General features: G+C 45.6%; 1 protein-coding gene across 4 annotated transcripts in view; it reads left to right on the top strand.

Moving 5' to 3' along the window:
* Window positions 1–7,728: 7,728 nt before the first annotated feature.
* Window positions 7,729–14,172, top strand: part of CLSTN1 (calsyntenin 1) — a 32,532-nt gene continuing 26,088 nt past the window's right edge. For 2 of the 4 annotated variants that reach the window (XM_039564130.1, XM_039564128.1), the window contains exon 1: window positions 7,729–7,937. In XM_039564130.1, coding sequence (XP_039420064.1) covers window positions 7,871–7,937 — 67 coding nt within the window. In that variant the 5' untranslated portion in view covers window positions 7,729–7,870. The remainder of the gene's footprint in view (window positions 7,938–14,172) is intronic. The other 2 variants (XM_039564129.1, XM_039564131.1) reach the window with 2 other exon arrangements.

Here is a 14,172-nt window from a genome sequence, read left to right as displayed (position 1 = left end):
AGTGGCTGAGTCGGTGATAGCAACAACCCTCTGTACGTTCCCAGGACGATGTCCCACTGCTTTAACACAACCTTCCTACCCCGGGACGGGTCACTGCCAGCATTTAACCCTCTTCCTATTCAGAACAGCCAGGGAGAGCAGCACCCAGCTTTGCCAAAGGCAGACAGATGTGTCCCTGTAGGGAGACTGCGTGCTTTGGAGCTCCCCATGGGGAGGCAATCGGCCCCTGCCGCTGGCGAGGAGCTCCCGGTGCCTCGGCAGCGCTAATCGGGGCTGGCTGTTCCCCGTAATCCCCTGATCCTTCCCATACGGACGGCAGCACAGGCGGCGTTTGCGTGTGTGCCCTTCTCCCCTGCTCACAGGGCCGGCTCTGGCGTGCGCAGCAGCGATTAGATGGGTGATGATCAAAACATGATTAGCAAAGCTGCAATTAGAGTGGAGGCCAGGAGGGCAGTGGCTTACTGCAGGAAGGGTCACAACTGGTATCTGTCAGAACAGAAATAAATATGAGAGATGGCAAAGGATTTAGCTGCACTCGTGTCTGAGGAGACTGTAACTTAAATAGCCAGGGCATTGCCAGGAAGAAGCTGGGAACACTGGAATTTTAGAGAAAGAAGGGGGGGAATAAAGAGGAAAAAAAGAAAAGCAAGACGGGGTTTTCCTCCTGACCAGGTAATTTCAAAAGGGACTTTTTAAAACACCAGAGGTAGGTTATGTAGGGAAAACATGGCCTCAGAAATCAGGATATCTGCATCAATTCTAAATTTTGTCCCAGACAGTTTTTGTGACTGATCTACAGGAATGCTCTTCATCATTTCCTTCATCAGCCTGACAGTACAGGCAGCGCAGGTATTGGCCATGCTTTGCTGAGGTTTGGGAAGCTTTGAACATAACAAAGTGTGGAGTTCTCTGAGACGATGTGGAAGATGTCTCTTGAAGCTGCAGCCTCCCTGCCAGATGTGATGCCTTTGAGATGGCCAGGAGCGCAGAGGGATCTGTACGAGTAGAGGAAGAACAACAGTTTGTGAGGAACCAATTGCAGGACAAACAATGGCATGCTTTTAAGGACAGGGTGCCGAGGAACCTTCCACCAAGTTCCTGTACTGTTGCAGAATGATGGAACATTTTGCTCCTTCTTTTCCTCCTTTCCCAAAAATATACTTAGAGAAGCAAACTGCTGGAATCTTTCTTTCCATTGTGGGGCTTTTTTAGCCATAGCTTATGAGACCGACTGGAGGTTCAAGATGTGCTTTTAGAGAAAACTACGGAAAAACAGTAACTTATTTTTAGAGGAATAATTTGTCCTGAAGGTAAAAACCCAAATCTTTGAGGTGTCTGTATGTAGTTAATTTAGTGAAATCTACCCACCTTGTTGTTTTACAGCAAGTAAGAGCGCTTGTTTTGTTTTGTTCCTTAATATTCCTTTGCAGTATCTGCCAAATGTTGATTTGTGGATGACCTGTGCAGTTGTAAATCATCTTGGTTGACCCTTTGTCACTTTTTTTTTTGCTAAATGTCACTGAGTTTCACAGATGCCAGTGGGAGATCAGAGGTTTTGGTACCAGGGAGCCTTTGAACATGTGATGGCATTGCTGGAAGAGCTGTGTGTGGCAGTGCCAGTACAGTCCTTATGGCCCTGCTGCTTCAGGCCGATTGTCATGCTGGATACACAACTAGAGGATGGTAATTTGGTTCATTTTGGAATCTCTGAGATAGGCTGCAGCCCAGTAGGAGAGCATCTGCTTTTCGTTTTGCTGAAGAACAGTGCTGGAACTTCTCTGTATAAGCTCGTTTGGAAACTCATTACTTAATTTTATTAATATGTGATGATTTGGCTTCTTTTACCTACAGAAAATTACTTATCGGAGTAAAATGCAAGAATATTGGCTATGAAAGGGGAAAATAAAGAGTGTAATTGTGTTAATTATCAGAATACCAGGCATGTAATTAATATGCCACAGGAATAAAGAGCAAATGTACTAATAGCACATAATTGGACTTAAACTACACCCTTGGTAGAAGTCTCTGCAATGGAACTGTTGTGTTTGTGCTCCTTTTCAAATTAGCAATAAGGAATAAATTAACATCCATTTTCTTGCCCGTACAAAGACGGAATCATATTGTGGGGCCGGGTAATGAATTCAGAGAATGCCTTTACATTCCCATATGGCTCTTGGGGAGGGGAATACTCATGCACACGGCTCTTCTCCCTTGCAGGGGGAAGGCAAAGAGGAAAACCTCATTGTGTGACCAGATGTTTGCAGAATACCATGAGCCTAAATAATACAAAACATCTGTAAGCTGAGAAATTTAAACACTGTCACCAGTACCTGGTGCAAATGTAGGAGTTGGTTTCTCCACCCATCCTTTTATACCTGGTGTGTTACTGGACTGTGTTGTCAGACAAGGAAATAGGGTAGGGGCAAGACACTGTCCCATAGGGACATCTGTGATAGAACTGGAAAAAAACCCCATAGTTCTTCACTCAGCAAAGACTTACGTTAATAAAGCCTAAATATTTTTGAGGTCCTTAACAAGTATTGCTTTTTAGGTAAAGACTGGAAAGCCAGTCTGTTCAAGGTATTTCAAGGTATTTACAGTATCTCTTGATTCGAGGTATTTCAAGGCATTGCAGCACTTGTTAATTTTTCCTCCCCTCTGTTCCCTTCTTTCCTAAATATGTAAATGGAAAGCCTAGAAATTCTGTCTTATTCAGTTGTAATGCACCTGTCACCACAGTATCCAGACACCTGCCTTTTGCTTCACAGAAGTATTGTGAGAGTGCATTAATTAACGCTTGTAAATGCTCGGAGATCCTGGGATGGAAAGTGCTAATGAGTTGTAAAATATTATAATGATGATGCAGAATATTCAATCTCCCTTTGTAAGGAAAGACTTGCATCTCCCCTTCATTGCTTTCATGTTTCTGGATGCATATTTTGCTGTAGAAGGTAAGTGTGAGTAGGAAGAAGATTGAACAAGGTGGAAAGATTGCTAATGCTGCTGGTTTTCTTGTGAGGGAGCTGGTTGGTTTCATGTACTTCTTTGCTTATTGAATTTTCTTTTTGTCTCTCTGATGAACCCCTACTTCAATGGCTTGTTGAGAATTCTCTGAATGTTCAGAAATGTCAGGGGAGAAGATTTTCTTCTTCAGATTGCCAAGGCCTTCATTTGCATCCCCTAAATCAATTCTCATACATGATCAAAGCAGTTCTGGAAATTTTCAAGTGTGGGGAAAACCAGTCCTCTAATTTTTTCTCCTCTAAAATATACAGCCAGGTTCCAAAGCATTAAAAAATAATGATAAAGTCTTAACCTACTAAATCTAAAAACACATGAGTTTTATGCCTTTCTATGTTCAGAGTGTGTATATTGGGGACAGCAAGGCTAGAAATGAGCTAACAGGTCACCTGTGTGTGTTTTGTCTTCCATCTGGCAGGGGCATTGCTCTGGCATTGTGTTGTGGTTTTTCTTTTGAATGACCTAAAAGATCCCTCTACTGCCTGTTGCCTTACAAGAGTATTCTGGGGCTTCATAGACCTCGTTGTGCAGAATTAATCCTTTATCTTCACCTCAAATTATCATTTTCCTAGTCTCATTATTGTTTGTTCTTCCTGCTTGCCTTAGACTGATAAAGCCATGTCAGAACCAGAAAACACCAAAATTCAAATTCCCCAGATAGTTTGGGATTGTCCTGTTGCCTTTTCCAGTGGGGATGGGAGCAGCTAGAATGCTCCTGTGCTACCACTTCTCAGAAGCGGCTCTCTTGTTGCCCTCATCTAATACTTTGCTTGGGTGTGCATGCAGCTGTCTCATGAGCTTAATTACTGCATAGTCTCTATGGCAATTGGTCCCTTCTCAGAAGCAGTTTCGGGGCAGCTGTGATAAACTGGTGGAGGAGATAGAGCTGGGTTTTAACTTCCCATTAAAAGAAATCATCATCTGCAAACACACTACTATGCAGACATTAATTGCACTGAGATGAAAAGCAAGCCCACACTTGGTTCCAGCCTCTTTATTTAAAGACAGGTATTTTCTCAATGCAGTTCTAGACTGTTTGAAGTTTGGGCCCTTTCCCTATGTGTCCCCCTTTAAACAAGAGTCCAAGTCTAATATCGAGAAATAACAGTGCATATTCTGCATGTATTCAAAATCCTTCATGATCCTGAGTTCTAACAAGCAGATCCAGATCTGCTGTTGATGTACCCGAGCATGTCCTGCTGCTCCCTGTATTCACAGTGTGCATTGCCTGCCTTTCAGGAGCAGGAAAATGCATTCATTTTTCCCTATCACCCTATCTTTTCTGTTCTGGCTGCTCAGCTCCACTCTGACAAGCACAATAAATGTGTCCTCCTGGGTCCTTGCAAGCCGGGCATTAGTCACACTGTGCATTTCAGGGACATCAGGCTGATAGGTTTTCAGCTGAAACAGAAAACATGTTCTGCCAGGAGCCATTTGTTCCAGTTTTGTTGCTTACCAATAAAATAAAAATCAATGGTTTTTTGGAACCTGAGAAGCAGGTCAGAGAGTAGGAGGGAGATGAGTGGTAAAATGAAGGTGCTGAAGTTAGTTCCCTGAGTTTCTCTGACGTAATGGCATGTAGCATTTGGGATAGAGCGAGGATCTCTGTCAGTGTGGGAAATGCAGTTTCCTCTGGCAGACAGGAACAGGACAGCTCTTGCCTAACAGCAATCAGGACTGGTGCAGAGCAGGTCCCACACTGGGTGATTGAAATCAAGTTGAGTTTTGCAGAACAAAAGAGAGGATGTTGTATTTGCTGCACTTCCGAAGTAAGTGCCAATGGAACATCCATGGTGACAGGGATCAGGATTTCATTTGGCTGCCTCACCACATGTGTAGGGCCCATCCTGTCTGTATCAACCTCTCAACTGCCAGTTCAAACCTCTCAGTCATCCAAGGAAACACAGACAGGGAATTGATCCTAAAATACAGACTAAAGAATTGTTTGCTTTACTGAATCAGTGCCTTAGTCACAACTGACTCGGAGGAGTTTTGCTTAGAAAGTGAAATGCCATCAATGCCTTCTCCTTCCTTGGAAATTTCCCAGTTTCAGCATGACTGATTCAGCTGATTAATTCTTCTGAGCTGGTAGTGTCATTGTATAATAAATAAGGTTTTACCTGGACATAGCATTTCTTTTCTTAAAAATGTCTCTTCCTTATTCTGCAGAACCAGAACAATTTAAATGAGTCCTGATGGTACCACTGAAGTCCCCTTCTCACTGTGGTCCATGGTGCTGTGCTTTCTCCTGTTATAATGCATGATACAGCCCAAGTGAAATGCAGAGCTCTTTTAAAATGTGGTTTTGCCACACCTAATGATAATTGATTTTGCAAAAACTGTTTTATTAGAGTATGTGTATGTGAATGCTGACTGGCCAGACGTTCTGCCCTCTTCAGATACCTTTATATTGACATTAAAGCTCTGTACAGAGTTAGATTCCTAATCAAATTCCAGTATTTGGGTGAATACCAGCTATGTTATACCATGTATTCATCAATGGGCAATCATCTTTCAACTGATGATATCTTGCCTAGTAAATCTGTGCTAGTGGGGTGGTTCTTACTCAGACATTACGTTAGTAAGCCTAGTTTGAGAGTCACACTGTGCTGGACAGTCCTACTCTCCATACAAAAGAAAAACACATCATGTAGCACCCTGTCAGCTGAAGCTGCGTTGGCAGAATGTAAAGACTCAGCTCTCTGGCAACAGATGGGCTCCAGGCTTCTTCTGACATGATCTGCCATCCAGCATATGTTAGCCAGGCTGAGAAATCAAGGAGGTTTAGACTGAGGCTTTAGCTTTATTTAAAAAAAGAAAGATGTCTTAGCTCTTGATAGAGCAGCTGCCCTACAGTCCACGGAATGAATGTGGAGTAACTTGGCTAAGGGAGAGCTCCAGAGCACAGGATAGTAACTGGGGGGTGTCCACTGTGTTGGGCCTCAGGTTCCTGCTCTGCTCTGCACACTCTCATGTACAGTGAATAAAAGTGGTTGGTCTTGAGGATGGAAGAGGAAGAACATTTTTCCTTTGGATACCCAAATGCACTGGCTTGTACAGACTAGATTCTGTCACCTCGTGAGACCTGACTGGCTGCTCCAGGGTAGCGAATAGGTTGGTTTCTCACCTTTGGTTTCTCCCCCATCTCGAGTGTGGGGTGACCAGGTAGTCAGCCCTGGGCTTGCCTCAGGAGGGAGGGGGAGGCTTTTCCAGCACAGATCAATCTTGGTATTTAACTTGCACAGAAAATAAGGAAATACCACATCTCTAGGATCCTGAACATTTTGGACTTTATTTTTATTTCACAGTGGGAGTGAAATGGCTAATAGGTACAAAGCATGAGTAGTCAGATCTAATTATAAAATAAGTTGGTCGCATTTTGTCAAAACTCAGATCATGGTATTGATAATTTTTTCCTTTGTTGAAACATTTTCTAATTGAAATTTTTGATAGTTGAGCAAAGAACTTTTCTATTATTCGGTAAGTTCTGTGCAACTTAATGAAAATTCTTGATTTAGATAGTACTTGGAAATTTTTCCAAACAGAAGTAATCTCTCCCCTTGATAGAAGTCACTAAGCCTACACTAAGAGGGTTTGGTCCTCTGCAGACTGAGCTGTGAGTGCCTCTGTTGCTCCCTTTGGGCAGGGTTGAAGCCGTGTCTCAGCACAGCCCTGCGCACCTGGGGAGCACCAGGGAACCCCTTCGGCCTGTGAGCATCCACCTGGAGCCCCTCGGCGATGCACCGCGGTGTGCTCGCCTTGGAAGTGGACGCATTCCTGCAGGATTGCGCTTCTAGAGCCGGGAAAACAGCAAGATGGGGGTGCTGGGTTAATGGTTGGATTTAGTGATATTAAAGGTCTTTTCCAGCCTAAATGATGCTGTGATTGTTTGTACCTGGTGCTTGTAGCACGAGGTGTTGGCAGTTTGCTCCTGCCCAGCAGCTGACTGGGCTTGTGCATCCCATTCCCAGTGCATCCCTGTACTTGTCTGCCTTTGGCATTAGCTTTGGGTTGGGTAAAACCCAACGGCTTTGCCTTTTTTTCTGAAAAGATGTGTGAATGTTAGGGTGAAAGCATTCAAATAGCTTTATACAGGGTTAATTATTTCTTAAATAGCTTCATACGGGGTTTAACTCTTTCTAACGGCTTGGGGGCTTAATCAGCATTTATTAAATCAGCTGTGTGATGCTTTGGGGCACCAATTTAAATCAGCTGTGTGAGGCTTTGGGGCACCAATTTAAATCAGCTGTGTGAAGCTTTGGGGCACCAATTTAAATCAGCTGTGTGAAGCTTTGGAGGGGCACCGGCTTCCCTCAGCTGTGTGATGCGTCCGGGAGGTCCCGGCTCGGCCCCGCAGCTCCCTGCCCGCAGCGCGGTGCAGCCAGCGGTAAGAAGCGGTAAGAAGCCATAAGAAGCCATAAGAAGCCACAAGAAGCCCGAAGCGGCCGTGGCGGAGCCGCTCCCGGGCCCGGCGGGCGGGAGCTGCCCGTGAGGGAGCGGCGCTGCCGCAGTGCCCTCAGCGAGCCGGGGGCGGGGCGCGCCGCAGCCCGCGGCGGTCCGCAATGGGCTCTCCCGGTCCCCCCCGCCCCGCGCCGTTGGTTCGCTCCCTCCCCCGCCTAGTGCCCGACGCGGACCCGGCCGCCATTTTAGGAGCCGCCGGCGGGGCGGGCGGGGGAGGGAGGGGAGGGACGGCGAGCGGAGCGGGGCTGCGCAGCGCTTCTCCTCCCTCCTCCTCCTCTTCCTCCTCCTCCGCGGGGCCGAGCCGAGCCGTCCGCCCGCCGCACAGCGGAGCCCGGACCAGCGGGGGCGCCAGCCGGGCTGCGCGCTGTCGTCCCCGCTCCGCGCTGCCATGCCGGCCCCCGCCGCCCGCCTGCTGCTCGCCGCGCTGCTCTGTGGAGCGGCGGCGGCCGCTCGAGGTAACGCGGCTGGGGCGGGCGGGGGAGGCTGCGCGGCACCTTGGGGACGGCGAGGGCGACAGGTCCGGGTCGCCTCCCGAGCTGCGCTGCGAGCGGGCGAGGGGACGGTGTCCTTGGCGCCGTGCGCAGGGGAGGGAGCGCGGAGGCGGGTGGACATCGCGGGTAGGGAAAGGGGGGAGGATGGAGCTGGGGCCGGGGTGACCCCGCCGCGGCCATTGCACCTGCAAAGGGGACGAGGGGATGGCGGTTCGTCCTCCCGACTCACCTGCGGCGAGCGGCCCCGAGCCTTCGCAGCCGCGCAGGGCAGAGCCCGGCCCGGCCCGGCCCGGCGGGGGATGCGCGGCGGCGGCGCTCGCTGTGTCCGCCCGCCTGTTACATAACGGGGCCCGGGGCGGGCGGGGGGCGGCACTTGTTGCCGGGAGGGTCCCGCGGGCAGACCCGGCCGGAGCTGGACCGGGCAGAGCCGCGGCGGGAGCGAGGATAAACCCGCTCGGAGAGCCCGTGGGCAGCCGGGCCTGGCTGGGCTGGCCTGGGAAACCTCCGTGCGGGGATGAGCCGGAGCAGCGCCTGGGCCAGACCGTGCGGGTTCGCGATGTGAGCGCGGGCCTGGTGGCTATTGATTGATCCCGAGGAGCAGCAGCATCATACGCATTGCGGGGCTGCTCCCCGGCAGGCTTCAGTGAGAGGCTCGGAGACGCTTCCTCACCTGAAGGTTACCCCTGGCATCGGGAATGCTGTTTCTGCAAGATTCAGCTGATCGTATGATGAGATTTAAGAGCGTTGAATAGGAGCGTACATCAGAAGTGCGGCTGTAAAATGGCTTGTACATACGTTGAAGGGAAGTTCTTGATCTAGAAACCAGCTCATTATGGACACATCTTGCTGCAGTTTCCCTATGTGGATCAAGAGGCTGCTGCCGTAGTAAGTCTAGGAAGTCTTCTGCCAGCTGTTTTAGCAGTGACCATCATTAACCTGCGTAAGATCCCTCAAGTACAGTTTGTTCACCAGTGTTCTTGGAATCATTAAATGTAACATTTACCACACTAGCACACAAGCATAGTGGCTTTGAATTCCATTATTTGAAAGTAGGAATAAGATTAACATCAAAAACCATTTTCCAAGCGAGGTGATACATGCTTTGGAAACAAATGGCAAATACAGGCAGTGTTACCCAGGACAGCGCTGGTAGGCAGCTTTTCTGCAGCTTGTTAGAGGCAATACCTGTTCTCAGCCAGATCTACAGAGCTGCTGGACTGCAGGTCCTGATCTGTTAAACTTCATCGCACATAACTGAGTTACAGAATGAGGGCTGGTTCAGCTTAGTGTGTGCAGTTGCCTTAGTCCTTGCAACGTTTTGGCTGCTGTAGGTAGGCCTGTTAATAGTGTTACGTGGAGATGCATTTAATGACAGTTAAGCTCTGGAGAACACCTGGAAAGCTGCAAGGGCTGCTCATTTTCATTTCCCTGTTGCTAGGAAAGGCATTTGTTTGGAAGCATTTATGGTAAGCTTTCCGTTTTGTGCCGGTTCAATTTTTTTTCAAGTACAGCTTCATCTTTTTCATCTGTGACTTTTAAAGTCCTTGTGATGGAGGTCGCTGAGATTTATTGTAAGTGGTGAAAATGGAATTGTGCTTGGTTCAGTAATGTGCAAAAATGGACTGGAAAGGCTGCACCAGAGTGGTGAGTTCCACTTGCCAGTTCTGCCATTCCTGTTGTTGGAACAGGGGAGTGAAAAGTGGTTTCTTTTTTGATAATGGAAAGAAAGGGAAATAGCATTTGGGGGATGTGATCTTGCACAAAAGGCAGGTGTGAGCTAGCTGACCTACCATTTTCCCTGTAGCTATTTTAAGGGGTGCAGAGAGTGATTTTGGGTTCTAAAGAGGCATTTTTCTGTCCAGCTGGTGCAAAACTCTTAATCTAATCGAATTTGTTTTGTAATTGATGAAGTTTGTAATTGATCAAATATTTCTAAGCTTGTTGCAGTGGAAAAGCAGTACCTAGCAGTGCATTCAGACTGTGTTTGTGGGTGAAGCAGTTGGATGTTTCTGGCCAGAGCTGGATGGGGAATGGAATGCAGGAGTTTCCAGAGGAGGAGGCAGTGCAGCTCACGGCTGCTGCTTCCATGGGTCCTGACCAGGCAGAGAGATAGACCTCTGTTGTCTTGGGGCCCTTCCAACTTACTATCATTTAGGATGTGTATTGATGAAAGTAATACTTTCTTGAGGAAGCTTTGCTGATCTGTGATTATTTCAGGAAGTTATGTGGTGCTGAGAATGTCTTAAATCCAAACCACAGACCACTTTGTTACTACCACAGTCTTGCTGCAGATGTTTCTTTGATACAGGAACAGCCTTTTTAATATAGGGCTGGGGATTAGGTAGGTTTCTTTCTCCTTTCTAGGGGCAAGGAAAGGTAACGCTACCCTAAAGCATTATGTAGAGATATTTTGGCTATTTATGGGGCCTGGTTTTTTTTTTTTTATTCTTCAAGTGTTTATGAAAGTAAGAAACCACTGAGAAGAGATAGAATTAATCAGTACGAGACCTCTCTACGATGTATAGTGCTTGGGAAAGCATTATATACAGCCGTCTGTTCATGCAAACAATTTTAATCTCTTTTTCTATGTGTGTTATTTAAAAATAATGCACTGCTGTGGAAACTGAAATGGAGGAGAGATGGTCTGGGCAAGCATGATTTACATTGTGTTTGGAATACTCTTGTGCTGGTTGTCTTCTCCCATGTTATTAGGCTGCAGGTTGTGCTGTCTGTGCAGAGTTAGCAGGAAAATCTGTCAACAGAAACTTCTCTAGACTTAATAAATGTATCTTTGGTTTGAGGTCTTAAATGTTTCTGCAGACAAAAAATCACCAGTTGCAGATAATTGCAAAGATTTTTTTAAGAAGGAAAGAAGCTGGGCTCATGGGCTTCAATTTCTCATGGAAGTTAGAAGGGTTGAAGTTAAACCTGGGTCAGGCCACAGCTCTCCATAATGTGAACATCCCACAACTTAGAATTCTGGTATTCTGGGTAAAACAGCATTTCCTGCTGTGAAGCCCAAGTATGTGATAGCTGAGTGGCTTGTGGCTCTGAAGCTCTGCTGCAGAGAGGAAAAAACTACTGTGGTCATTAAAGTTTTCTGAATAAAAGCACTTTTACAATTTTACTGAGCCTTACTCTCTTTAGTTCCTTTGGGAGAAGTCTCTGAAATGTGATTTATGATGGTAAGGGCCACACATCTTGTAGCGTTATTGTCAAAGAAGCAATACCTCGAAACATGGGAGAGTTTAGTGAGGTGGAAGCCTTGGTCTTAAATAAATCTTGTTTTCAACTCTAATTTATTTGTTTTGTGCTGATTGACTCGCATTGGCTTCTGTAGGGACTAAACCTCCTTAGGAGCCTTTAGAAGGGATTATTGGAAACCTCAGTGCCTTTGAAGAATTGTCTGTCTGTCCTTTGTTTATAGTATTAGGTCTCATCTCATTTGCTTTGTATCTGATTGCAAACAAGTTGCAGCTACTGCTCCCAGGGGGTTTCCCTGTTTTTAAATGGAGTCAACAAGTAGAGCCAGAAGTGCCAGCTATACCGGGGTGATGTTTGTTGTATTTCTAAATACTGTTTCCTTTCGAGGAGCAAAGTTTGTAAATATGACAACAGTTAAAACGGAAGGGGTTTCCACCCTTGCACTATAATTAGCAACATTTAAGATAACGTTAATTTAATATTTGTAGTTAAAGGCTTATGTTTTCTATTTCAGTCTCCTGTTTAGTGTAAAACATTTTAAATTTCACTTGAAAAATTAAGGCTTTGTTGGCTTAATCCTATTTAAACTGTTATGTGGTGGAATCTTTGTTTTCCCTGCCAGGCTTTTATCCAAATTCAAATTTGGTCAGTGTATCCTCTGTTTAAGGTCTTTGGTGCTCTGAATGTTTCTTCTGTTGCAGTTGTGGATAGTAAAAATTGCAGATAGTTTCTAATCAGTCATTTGCATGTCTCTTAGTTTCATCAGGCTTATAGAAAAACTTGCATGTATCTTTGTACAAATAAAATCAGATTTAGGCAACTGGTTCAGTGGAGAACAGGAAACTTTCTGTAAGTGGTGATAAACAGGAGATATTTCTCTAGGCAAAATATAATTTCATAAGACCCTGTTGAATCTCTACAGCTGTTGGTTTGAATGTGATGTTTGAAGAATTAGTGTTAATTGTGCAGGCTCATAGTGTAGGCAGCTGATAGTTTATAAACATTATCTTGTGCTCCAGTGTATGGCAGTTGAGCTTCTAGAGCAGGAGTTACAAGTGCTCCTTAACTGTGGCGAAGAATCCAAGATAGAGATCTGAAATTTTGGGATGAATTTCAACCACTGGCTTTTCCTTCAGATGGGAACCACAGAGGTTAATGGTGGATGTCTGTGCCCTTACTTAATCCCTGTCCTGGGGCATCTCCTGGATATTCCAAGTGAGTCTCCTGGATTAATTCCCTCATACTTTGTTGCTGCCTTGAATTCCCAGCAATGGAAATAGTAGTTTGTCTTGAAACCTCATGCTATGGATAAGTTCCACGCTATCAAGAAAGTCAGCATTTGAACAGAGTTTGTGTTCAGTTTTATCCCATTGTTTGTACCTGGTTGTATGACGATGACTTTTGATAAAATTCTAGGTATGAGAAGACCCAGTTAAATAAACACATACAATACATCTTTTCATTTGCACTGGTTTATATCCAAAGTTAATCCTGGGTCTTTTCTCCTGGAGGCAGGAGCTGTGAGTGACAGGCAGGGCAGGACAGAACACACATTGTAATCAGGCCATGCTATGCCCTTTCTTATTCAACTTTACTTTCAGGGTGGAGAAGGCATATTTTATTGTGTAGCTCTTCACTCATTGGCTGGACTGTATTTTTCTGTGGTTAGGTACTACTCAGACTTGTTCTTTTAATGATATGGCTTGACATTTCTTCAGAACAGTACTACATTACGACTATGGGGTAAGGTATGTTGGAGTTTTTACTGTCTCACTGAAAGGCATCCTGGTGATCTCTTGCATCAAGAGGAAGACAGTTAAGCAAAAGATACACAGTAATCAGTTTTTGTCAGACCTTCAGGACAGAAGTAAAGGATTCTACTAGTTCATCCCGTGCAGATGGAGTGCTGTTCATCTATATTGACAGAGGATATAATTCTCTTTTTTGAATTTTTCTCTGAATTTTTCATGAGGTTCAAAGGTACATTTTCAGAATGAGGATTTTGTGCTTACTGTCATTAGATTGAAAAATAGCTTTCAAACTCTAGTACTTGTTATTGAGTTTAGTGTGTTTAACCAGTTAATACTTAAGAATTTATTTTGACATGAAACATCTTGATTCAGTTCTAACAATGTGCAACATGGCTAGACAGCACTGTATATTAGAAGCAGTTATCTAGAAGAGAAAGTGTTCCAGATACAGTCTTTTCTGGTTGAGGTGTGTTTAAATCTTCGGTCGTGTAGGTGCCAGATCCCATTTAAGTCAAATGAACTTCTGACCACTTGTAAGAAGATAACAGAAGTCCTCAGAAAGGACTTTGATAAGTACATTTAATTTTAATGTTTGCTTTCAAATTAGAGAACTGAATTAATTCTGATTGTCTTAATAGCTTTTGATTAAAATTTCCACACTAGCCCTAAACCCGGTTGCCCTGCCTACCTGCTCATTTACATTCATTAATTCTTTTAGGCAGCAGAAGAAGGTTATCTGCTGGATTGTGTTCTGCAGCATCAGCTATCGCTCCTGGGAAGGAAGCATCCTTGCTCTGAGGAGCATTCCCTTTGCTGCAGAACAGTCGGGCTGGTCTGTTCTGGGTCAGGAGACACTGAGCACATTTACCTGGAGCAGATGGTATTTTCAAACCCTGTGTTGGAGGCACACGTGTGGTTTCTCCCCCTGTAGCAGCAATTACCTGCAGACAAACAGAGCTGGGAAGTGGCTGGTGCTCACCTCGTGGGACATGTTCCGTCAGGCTGGGCAGTAGGGAAGGCTCTGCAGGAGCTTCTCCGTTCAGGGTGCCACCTGGGAAATGCCCGTGCTTAGCTGGCCTTGGAATTCCTTCATGCCCACTAAAAGCCAAGCAGAAGTCGGTGAGCTGCCTGTGCCAGCACGGCTCCCCCCACTTGACTAGATTAAATGCTCATTGGGATTTACAGCAGATTCCAGCTGAGGCGCTTATAAATAGTGTGAATATTGTATTTCAAGGAAACCAGTG

The sequence above is a fragment of the Corvus cornix genome, chromosome 21 (assembly GCF_000738735.6).
Source record: "Corvus cornix cornix isolate S_Up_H32 chromosome 21, ASM73873v5, whole genome shotgun sequence".
NCBI classification, from domain to species: domain Eukaryota; kingdom Metazoa; phylum Chordata; class Aves; order Passeriformes; family Corvidae; genus Corvus; species Corvus cornix.
This window is presented reverse-complemented; position numbering and strand designations above follow the sequence as displayed.